Raw genomic sequence first — 10,796 nt, 5'->3', positions numbered from 1 at the left:
CGCTGCCCCGCACAGGGACAGAGCTCATGACCCAGAGACCTAGACACACGGAGGCCTGGTGACCTTAGCTCTCTTGCTGCACAGGATGGCGGGAGGGGACAGAGAGTAGTATCAGCAGGTGTAACAAGTCCCAGGGGCTGCCCCAACATGGAATGTGTGCTGAGTGACCCTCCGGGGTACCCGGCCGGCAGCTGCTGGGGGCTCCCTCCTGGGCCCTGCGCCCCACCCCAAGCTGTGGTTTTCACAAGCAAACAGTCCTCACCCTGAGAGGACTCTCCCAGGGCTGTAGGGACAGGGACAGGGGCACAGCTGACGTGGTCCCCATCACCCTGAAGGGGCCAGGGGAGGAGCTGCCCAGATCAGGACTCCATCCGAGGACTTTGTACCCACAGGCTCCGGGACGGCCCGTGGAAGGGATCTCCCATCACTGGCTGGGAGCAGGGGAACAAGGCAATGCTGAGTGCTCTCTGGTCTGAGGGGCACAGAGCAGGTCGGGGGAGCCCAGACGGGACGCGGTGACTTGCTGGAGGCCACACAGTGGGATGGGACAGCGGCGGTGAGGCGGGATTTCTCAGAGCTCCTTGTTAGGAGTCCAGACCCTGACTCTGGCTCTGCTGTGTGACCTCTGCGGGTGGTCCAAACCCTCAGGACTCGGGTCTCACACCCAGAAAGTGGATTTAACGGCCACCAGGCTGACCACCTTGAGTGCGGGGCCCCTGGGCCAGTCCTGGGATCCAGCCTTGGCATCTGAGGCTCTGAGCAGCTGAAGGGGAGCAAAGGGAGCAGGGAACGGGGCACCGGCAGTGGTGAGTGATGGAGCTTCTCCCCTCGGGTCCCCGGGAGGACAGGGTTCTCAGAGGTTGTGGGAACCCATCCTGGAAGAAGAGGCCGGGCGTGAGCCTCTGTAGGTGGCCATGAGTCTGAGGCCGCTGAGCCGGGGCCAAAGGCGCGTGACCCTCTCCACCCCTGCCTGTGTGTGAGCGCAGGCCCAGGGCTGGCAGAGCCTCACAGGGAAGGGGGGCTGTGGTGCTGGACCAGTGGGGGTGGGCTCGGTGCTGTGTGTGGGGGCAGGGCCGGCCTAGGCCAACGACAGAGCGTTGGGGCAACAGCAGTAGGGACATGGCCTCATGTGCATTGGGGTGTGGGGGGACTACTTCCCAGGAGTGCTTTGTTCTCGTGCTCCTAGCTTCTCAGTTAGACACTGACAGGGAAGTTCCTAGAAAATCAGAAAGGAAACGTGACTCGTGAAATGGTGTAAAGACAGAGGACAGGCCCAAAGCAGGAGAGGCCCTGCATCCTTGGCTCTAGGACGTGACTCTGTGGCTGTCCTTCGGCTGTCGCTGGCGAGCAGGGTGGCCTGGGCTGAGTGGGACCCAGGGACACAGGTCAGGGGTCCTAGGGGTGCAGGCTGGGGAGGGGAGACCACCCAGCTGGTTGTGAGCACAGGGACGGGGTCTCTCCAGCTCTGGGCCTCCTAGAGGGGGGCTGTTCCTACATTTATTCTGCAGTTATCTCCTGAGGCCTCATTGCAGGAGCAGAGATAACAGGAGAGATGGGAATGGCTTGCTCTAGACCGGACAGTGAGTCCAGGAACTAACAGTCAGCCCCGCCCTTGGGTCGCAGAAGACCCTAAGGGCTCTTCTGAGTGGAGCTTTTCCTCTTTTCTAGACTCTGAGTTCTGGTGTTTCCTCTACAACCTCATAGGCCCAGGCCGAGCCAGCAGAGAGGCCGCCGGCGATGGACACCTGCTCAGAAGACCCCCACCTGGGCGGGGCCTCCTGGCTCCTGGGATTCACCAGCCTTCTCCTCAGTGAGTGTTCTGGGCTCCCTGGGAGGGAGGGCCGCTGGGTGGGCGGGAGGCAGGAGCCCCTGGGTGGGCGGGAGGCAGGAGCCTCTGAGCCGTTCAGGTCTTTGCTGAAGAACCAGAGAACCAGCTCTGTGATGACCGAGCACACACCGTGCATTTGGTTCAGAGCCCGGGGTGTACGGAGGGAACAAAGGGAGCTGGTGGCTGAGGCCAGGCTGGGAACCCCGGGCCCTGGCTGCCTGGCTGCATGAACGGAACCCCTACCAGAGGGGAGGCTAGGAGAGCCCAGAGTGTCCTGGGGAGAAGGATGGAGGAAACAAGGGAGGGGCTGGGGGACCCAGGGGTGGGGATGGGCAGCCCGCCTGCGATGCCCAGCGGACCTGGCAGCCTCTGCAGCTGCTGTGTGCAGGAGGGGCCGGCCCAGAGCCCCTGTCTGAGCTGGAGGAAGCTGCTCTAGTCCGGCTCCTTGGGCAGGATGAGGTCCCGGAGTCCGATGACAATCTGTGTGCAAAGGAAGGAAAGGAGCCCCCCAGAATTCAAGGGTCTGCGCCCAGAACAGGAGACCACTGACCTGAGCTGCGGGTGGGGGTGACCCAGGGAGGGGGCAGGAGGGAAGCAGAGGGGGCCCCAAAAGGGAACTGAATGACTGTTTTAACAAGAACCCCATTTTCCCGTTCTTAATTCATCTGAGACCATCTGCTTATGTGTAACAAGTTAAATAAGAACAAAGAAGAAAACAGTAAGATCTCCAGTACTGTGAATTCTGCAAACAGCTTAGAAAGCTTTTATTGTCTGTAATGTTTGCTTGAGACCCCAGGCCCTCCATGGCTGCAGGGTTTCTGGGAAAATCTGGAATCACAGGACATTTGTTAACAGAGAGATAAATCATTAGAAAAGAGCTTTGCTAGACCCTTTTAATGATACAACTTCCTGTCAGCAACATGTCGGCTTTCTTTTTTCAATTTTATTGAACTGAAGAAATATGAGAAATTACATTGAATTTCTTCCATAATGTCTGGGTTGTAAGAGTGAGAACAATGAAAAGAAAGAAGGAAACAAAGGAAAGAAAAAGGAAAGGAGGGAGGTACAGAAGGGAGGGAAGAAAAGAGAGAGAAATGGACAAAACGGTATGTTGAAGGGTGAAAGTTAACTTTCATCCCACTTAAATAAGCTCTGACTCTCTTACTCACAGCCACCTGCCCCTGCCCTTGTGTCCCTCTCTGGGTTCAGCACCTTCTGCAGACCTGAGCGCTCTCCTGCCTCCCCCCATCTTGAGTGGGCTTCCCGTTTGCTCAGGCTGAGGCTCACCATCCAGCTTCTGGGCAGCTCCTCCCCTGCAGCCTGAGGGCTGAGCCTCCTCTCTCCCGGGTTCCCCCCTTCCCAGCAGGTGCTGGTTGACCCTCAGCTCGCCCCACGTCCCAGCCTTGCCAAAGCCCACCGAGTACTTGAGTCCCCTCTCCCAGGACAATAGCTGGGGGGTGAGACCCCAGAACTGCTTCCCATCTGACCAGACAGCAGGGCTGGGAGGGAGGAGCTCTGTGCAGGGCAGGGCACGGCAGGGGGAAAGCTGTAGGGCAGGTCCCTGCAGGGGAGGCACTGGGCTGGGGGAGAAGGAAGCTGGCTCCAGGTCTGACTCTGCACTGTGTGACCTAGGACAATTTCCCCCCTGAGTGACCCCTCCTCTGTGAAAGGCCCCCTCGAAGCCCTCCAGCTGTGACATCCTGGGATTGGGGGTCTCCACCTAGAAGGGACAGACTTGTGTCTACTCCGAGGTCTCTACTCTGTGTCTCCCTCCTGTCCTGTCCTCGTCCTGCGTCCTGACAAGGACTGACAGTGGGGAGCCTGTTTGGGGCCCTTCAGAACCCAGAGCCCAGGCCTCTCGTTGTCATGTCCATGGCCCCCAAGGAGGGAGGAGATGCTCTCTCCAAGGCTCCCCTGCAATGCCCTGGCCCTCTGCAATCTCCGTCTCTGCTGCTGAGCTGGGACTGCAGAGCCCCTGCTGCAGGACCCCGGCTCCTGCCCCGGTGTGTGGACCCCGGTCTGCACGGCCCGCTCAGGACCACGAGCTGCAGCGGGGAGCTGCCGAGAAGCCGCTGGCGAGCAGCCTGGCCGGGGCCACGCAGCTGCTGCTGGAGTTCCGCAAAAACGCCCGCTCCTGTCGCCCTGTTCCCCTGGGGCGGACGCCTCTGACCCACGCGGGGGCACTGAGGGGGACGGCGTGGGCTCAGAATTCCTGGGGAGCAGCCCGCGGGCAGGGGCTGCCCTGGGGATGGATCTGCTGTCCCTCCAGAGCCTCAGGCACAGTCCCCCCTGTTGGAACAAGGGCCGCTTCTCTGACTCGGGGTTAGCATCCTGTGGGCACCAGACTCTGTGTATTTCCACACGAGACGAGCCCTGGCTGTGAGGACTGCGGTGGGGATGCGGTGGGGATGTGACAGGACACTGTGGTTCTGTGCATTAATTCATGAGGAAGCCCAGTCACAGGAAGAGTCGATGTCCACCCTTCACGGGCCACCAGGAACCCCGATCGACTTATGCAAATGTCCTGTGTGTGCACGGGTCTAGCGTGTCTGCGGCCGCATAGAGAGGACACACATCTTCATGGCGCTGACTTTTGGGAGGGGGCAGCCCTCGAACTTCTGCTGGAATCAACCCCAGAATCCGTAGGATAGCTTTGGATGACACAGAACACTTCACAATCCCGAGACGACCCGCCGAGGGGAGCAGACATGTCCACACCGAGTCCCGGGCACGATAGACACCACTCTGCCCAGCAGCTCGGGGGGCTCAGCCACCTGGTGACGGGGGATGTGACAGGGACCACGGAAGCCAGCTCTGTGGACACGGCCAGGAGTGTCCTCTCGCTCAGGAAGGCCCCGGCTGGACTTTACTCCCATGGCCACTTATGGGATCTCGCCATGGGTGTCTGTGTCCCGGGGGCCCATCCCTGATCCCAGGGGGAGCCCCCGACAGGGGCAGCTGGGGAGAGATGTGGACTCCATCCTGGCACCTGGGAAGGCCAGCTGGTCCCAGGAGTGCTCGGTCAAGAATCACCATCGTGGTCGTGAGGGCAGCTCACACGGATGGGAACGCCTTCCTCTCCTGACATCCTAGCACGCATTCTGGGAGGGCTGCACGGCTACTGTGTCCCCGTCCCAAAGGAAGGCTGGAGGCAGGGAGGTCACTGCTCCCATCCACGGGCTCAAGGGAACGGAGGACCTGGTCTCATGCCTCCCGGACCCTCCCGTCCAGAGTGCCGACCGCCCTGCTGCTCTAGACCTCCCGGTCTGAGACCCAAGCACGTTCCCTGTGCGTCAGACTCACACAGGACGCTGAAGTCAAGAAGGTTCTAGAAGGAAACGAGAGAGAATTGGGAGCACACTTTGATGTTGGGGGGGGGTGATCTTTTCATGCCAGAGATAAACCAGTAAGCCTTAAACGATCCGTACGTTTAGCTTCATAAGGACAGTAGCAGGGCCATCAGTCCAAGACAATGGTGAAACGCAAAATGGAAACTATTTATATAAACTGCGATAGAAAACAGGCTAATTTTCTTAAAATAGGTCTAGCTCCTGAATGTTAAAAAGAAAACCAGAATCATGGGGAGAGGACATGAGCAGACAGCTCACAGCGGCCAGAAAAGGAGATCAACATTCCTAGGACATGATGACCGGGTTCATGTACAGGAGAAATGCTCTTTAGAAGATGACGTGATATAATTTTCCTTATCAATTTGGCAAAGATCAGAGAGTTCGGTCACTGTTGCTGGTGGGAACTCAGCATTATTGGGAGGAGAGCAGCTGGGGTCACTATCAGGACGGCGGTGAGCGAGGTCCGTCGAAGCTGAAAGGGACCTGCCTTTGGTCTGTTAGACCCACCCAGTGGGTTGTCCCAGTGTCTCCACACCCACGTGTGCTGTCCACAGAACCGTGTGTGACGCATGTACACGCACTCCTGGTACATATGCACCTGTCTGTGTTGTATATACTCCGGTGTGCGACATCTACGCCCCCGTGTGTGATGCACACACACTCACATGTGACCGATATACACCCGAGTGTGATGTGTGTGCCCCACGTGTGACTATGTATCCCCGCCTATAACATGTGTGCCCCCAAGTGTGATGCATGTGCACCTTGTGACTTCCGTGCACGAGTGTGACATATGTGCCCCGCGTGTGACTGACGTCCATCCGTGTATTCAGAGCGTCCAACCCCAGGCTGCTCAGCGGGACCGTGTTTGCAGCAACAAGAGCAACGTGACTGCCCGTCACACGTGGAGGGACCAGGGCCACGTGGGGCCGTGGGCAGCTGTCCATGAGGCTCTGCCCCGCGAGCAGTCTCAGGTGCAGCCCTGCCCGAGCAGCACAGAGACGAGGACGGAGCAGAGCAGCGGGCGGTGTGGGGTCGTGCACGAGGAGACACACATATGCCCTTGTCAGTGCAGAGACCCCCTCTGGAGGGACACACAGGAACCTGGAACAGCACCTGCCTGTGGGAAGGGCAACTGGGCAGCGGGGCTCAGAGGTTGGGGAGAGGCTGCGTTTCCACCTCCAGCATCCCGCCGTTACTGGAAAGCACGATCTGCTTAAAATTCGAGAGTTTAAAAGCTGCTGAGTGTGGCTGAAATGAGAGCTTCTCATCCTCGGAACGGGGACAACGCTCTGCCACCTGCCGGATTCGGTGGGTTGTCCTGCTATCATTAGACGCTCAGAATCTGACAGAGCCACTGACACGTGGGGAATGGGGATCCCGTTCATGCGAACGTGTGGTCTCAGATGAGGGAGCAGCAGGTGGGTCCCGCTACCTGTAAAACCCACCGCCAGCCCTGACACAGTAGGGACAACGACAAGGAGACACTTCCTGTGGGCGCTTTCTCATGTGTCGTCACACTGAATCCCGGCAGGAGCCCCGTAGACACGCTCACCCCTTGTCCCCGGGGTTCCCACATGGGAGCTCCAGGCTTAGGCAGTTTAGGAAGTCACCCAAGGCCGCTCAGCCGGTAAAGAGCGGATCTGGACCTTGAACCAGGGTCTGTGTCACCCCAGAGCTCACACCTTGTGGACATGCTGGCCAAGAGCCCAGGCCTGGGTCCCCAGGACCCCTCACCGGGTCCACAAGGGGTGGGGGCTGCACTACCTGGGCTCCTGCCTCAGTTTCCTAGGGCCGAAACAAGACAGTGTACCTGGCACCTTAAACAACAGAATCTTACTGTCTCACGGTTTTGGAGGCTGAGACACCAAAATCAAGGTTTTGGCCAATTTAATTTCTGATGAGAGGCATGGAGCGCGTTGCCAGGGGGACCCATGGCATTTGTGTCCTGACGTGCTAGGAGGGACCTGGTAACAGTGTTGTCCAGCCCAGCCCTGTACAGCTTGTGTGGGCCCAGTTGGGGCCTCATCCCTCCCTGGCTGTTGGCCAGAGGCTGCCGTCCATCCCTCCCCATGGGGGCCTCTCCACAGGGCCACCCATAACACAGCCGACGGTGTCGTCACAGCGAGCAGGACACAGGGTGACAGCAAGACGGTGTCACCCTTGTGTAGGACCTGCTGTCCCTGAGGGCCGTCCATCACGTGAGCAGCACTCTGCTCCTCAGAGGCCAGTCCCGGGGGCGGCCCCTACTCCAGGGGCAGAGCTTGCCCGGCCTGCAGGCAGGAGGGTCTCTGCAGCCCCGTGAGAGGCTGCCTCCTGCACTAATGCACTTGGTATGGACCGAAAACATGCTTGTGCTTTGCTCCGACCTCTCCTGACGTTCCTGCTCGCGCTGCCGGGGGTCAGGGCACCGAAGGTGAGCAAGGTCGCAGGACCTGTTCAAGGGGACACATCCCTGGGACCAGGAGGGATCCCAGCCCCACCTCCCATTCACGGCTCTCTCCCGCCTTCCAAGAGTCTCGGGAGCACACGGGACGGATCTCATGAAGAAGATGGTTCTAGGGGTTCCTCCTTTATTCCTAACGAAAACCTCTCGCATTTCCTGTGTCCTCTGCCCTAGGCGTCTGCGGCGCTCTGACCCAGAGCTCTGGAGTCCGTGGTTCCAGAGTGGAGGATTCTGGAATCCCTGATTCTCTGAAGAGGATGCAGGGAGATTCTGTGTTGTTTCATGTGATCAGAAATGAAGACTTACCCCCAGGAGTCAAGCTGGAGAAGATGTTTTGGGGCATTGCATTAGGGTCCAACTGGACAGCCATACTGCAGGTCGTTCCTGGGTCAGATGATCCAGAATGGTTCAACTTCCAGGACAAGTTTGAGAAGAGGGTCCATGTACTCAACATAACAACGCTGAAGATGGACAACCTGACCCTTGAGGACAGTGGGCTGTACCGGGCTCGAGTCTGCTACAGTAACGAAACACAAACTGACCAGGATTTCCCCCTGACGGTCTATGGTATGTGGCAGCCCCTCCCCCAGCCCCATAGCTGACCTCCATCCTCTGTCTCTGGAGTGTCCAGGCACCCCGATGGCAGGATCCCTTCCAGACCGCAGCCTTCAGACTCGATCTTCTCCCCTGGAAGTAGATGCCGTGTGTTCAGCACAAACGCAGGCAGAGCTGAGGTTCACACCGGGGATGAATCACTTCTGTGCCTCAGGAGGGGAACACGGAACGGGGGGAAATGGGGACTTGGCCATAACACTCACTGTCCCCATAGGACTCAGGGTGCTCAGTGTGACTGTCAACTCTCTAGTGCTGCTGTAACAGGTGACTGACCTTCAGGGGCTGACCTCACCACCACCTGAGTGTCCTCCTGGGCTGCGGGGTAGGACTTAGACCCCAGAGGCTCAGCCATGAGGTCCAGGTGTTGGCAGGGCTGCTCCTCTCTGGAGGTTCTGGGGAGAATCCATTTCTGTTCCTGTCTCTCCTTCTAGTGGCGCCCGCATCCCCTGGCTCGTGGCCCTTCCTCCCTCTTCACAGCCGGCACTGGAGGGATGAGTCCCTCTGGCCCTGCGTCCCTCCCTCCTCCTCTCCTCCCTCCCTCCACTTGCAAGGACCTGTGATCACTTGGGGCCCATCTGGAAATCCAGACCTTCTCTGGTTTAGCGTCCGCTGGTTAGCAGCCTCAGCTTCCCTTTGTCATGGAACCTAAGACACTGGCAGGTTCTGAGGGTCAGCACCTGACCATGGTTGGGGACACTCGTCACCTAGCAGGATGTGGAAGCCCACTTGTGGTTCTCCCTGCCCCGTCCCCTCGTCCTTCTCAGCACCGGCCCGAGGCAGCTCACTCAGACTCACGGGTCCGGCTCTAACCCTCCACAGACGTAGGAGACATTCACAGGTCAGCCCTTCCTCAGAAGCTCAGTGAGCAGCTCTCTCTCCCCACACTCCCCCCTGCGCAGGGAGACGTCCTGCTCCAGAGAGAGTGGCCTGTGCCGCTCAGGTCTGAGAGATTCCCCAGACTGACTGTCGGTCTGTCCCTTGTGTTCCTGTGTAGACCCCAAGTTCAGTGCACGTTCCAGCCACACTGGTGGTGGCCAATCGTAGGGGCACCAATGTGTCCTGCAGCAGAATCTCTCCCGATGGGAGCCCACGGTCCACATCCGGGCTCCCAGAGCTGCCCAATGACCATCTGCTCCATGGGCTGCGCAGTCCCAGGCACCATCCGAGCAGGAGAAGCAGGACTGGGGCCTGGACAAGGACAAATCCAGTCCCAAATTCTCGTGCTTCTAGTGGACGCCCATTTCTTACAATTAATTGGGTTTGAGATGGGGCGCTAGCATTTATTTTTTCAGGGGAGATTTTTAAGAATTGCTCCGTCTAGTGAAATCACATAGAGCTGAACTCAGCGTCTCCCAGCCTTTTTGGCACCTGCTGTATATTTGGGTCTGTTCTGAGTTATCTGTAAACTGCAGGCATCATCCTTCGGGGGAGGAAGCCAGAGCGTCAGGGAGAATCCGCAGGAGAAAGCAGGAGCTGTGATGTTCTCCACTCACGTGAGCCTCTGTCCTCTTGTCTCTCCCACCACAGAGCCCGTGCCCCTTCCCCAGATCCGGGCCACGGTTCCGTCCCTCACACCAGGCTGGTGCAACGTCACCGTGGAGTGTGACACCACAGGAACCAGGGAGAACCTGACCGTGTCCTGGGAGAGCGAGGGCCTCCCCAAGGAGCTGGAGCAGAGACCAGCCCCGGGACCAGTCCCCAACCCCTGGACCCTGGCTGTGACCCTGCCCCTGAGCCAGCCCAGTGCCAGCCTCACCTGTGTCGTCCGCAACCAGGTGGACCAGAAAACTGCCACCAGGGTCCTTGGGGACGTCTGTGGCCACGGTGAGTGCATGCTGCCAGAGGGAAGGGGCTCTCCCTGAGCTCATGCGGCCATAGGTGAGGGTTCCCGGCTCCTGTCCCACCATATTTTAGTTATCACCTGCCACCGGGTCACCCCGTCCATGACGCCGGCAGGCACATCTTACGTGCTTCTGCCCTTTCTTGTCCCTCCCCTGCTGCTCTCCTCCCCTCAACCCTGCTGGTCCAGTCAACACCAGCAGGTACCTCTCCCACCTTCATCCATCATCCCGTGAGTGTCTAGGGTAGTTTTCAGGAAAAGTGATTTGGAAGGTGTCAGCGTTCTGTGCCCTCTGAGGGGTCTTAGCCAGGAACTCCTGTAGGACGCAGGGCTCAGGGCTCCTCTGCCCAATTCTGGCCTCAGGAATACGCTTCACACCCACCTGCTTGCTTGCGTTCCCGAGTGTGTCCTGCTCTCACCTTCCAGCCTCTGCTCAGGCCCCTCCCTCTACCCTCAGCCCTTCCAAGTCAGGGGTCCTCCACTCCCCCACTTATTCCCGTCCAGGGACCACTTCACTGCGCTGCTTCGGGGCCCGTGACCCCTGCAGTCCCACAGAACGGCTGCTGGGTGCAGTTCCAGCATTAAGAGAGTTTGCACAGGGGCTCCTCAGCCTCAATGGCTCAGGGCCCTGCAGGAGCTGCTGCTGTCCTGCCCTCACACCTCATCTCCTCTAAGGAGCAGTCAGGGCCCCACACGGAGAGTGATGCTCTGGGCCAG

The 10,796-nt window shown here is 59.1% G+C and overlaps 1 protein-coding gene across 1 annotated transcript; it reads left to right on the top strand.

Moving 5' to 3' along the window:
- Positions 1-286: 286 nt before the first annotated feature.
- Positions 287-10,117, top strand: LOC121103940 (SLAM family member 5-like). The gene is made up of 4 exons (XM_040635849.1): positions 287-806; positions 1,669-1,810; positions 7,799-8,191; positions 9,767-10,117. Exons 2-4 carry the CDS (start codon positions 1,738-1,740, stop codon positions 10,099-10,101), a joined length of 801 nt encoding a protein of 266 aa, XP_040491783.1. The 5' UTR covers positions 287-806; positions 1,669-1,737; the 3' UTR covers positions 10,102-10,117.
- The last annotated feature ends 679 nt before the right edge of the window (positions 10,118-10,796 follow it).

The sequence above is a fragment of the Ursus maritimus genome, unplaced genomic scaffold (assembly GCF_017311325.1).
Source record: "Ursus maritimus isolate PB19 unplaced genomic scaffold, ASM1731132v1 scaffold_2, whole genome shotgun sequence".
Lineage (NCBI taxonomy): Eukaryota > Metazoa > Chordata > Mammalia > Carnivora > Ursidae > Ursus > Ursus maritimus.
This window is presented reverse-complemented; position numbering and strand designations above follow the sequence as displayed.

What these genes read in the sequence shown, in the direction of transcription:
- LOC121103940 (XM_040635849.1), top strand. Translation starts at nt 1,738, where the DNA reads ATGGACACCTGCTCAGAAGACCCCCACCTGGGCGGGGCCTCCTGGCTC. An exon ending in ATTCACCAGCCTTCTCCTCA is followed by an intron (nt 1,811 to 7,798) that starts GTGAGTGTTCTG and finishes CCTCTGCCCTAG; the next exon opens with GCGTCTGCGGCGCTCTGACC. An exon ending in TTTCCCCCTGACGGTCTATG is followed by an intron (nt 8,192 to 9,766) that starts GTATGTGGCAGC and finishes CTCCCACCACAG; the next exon opens with AGCCCGTGCCCCTTCCCCAG.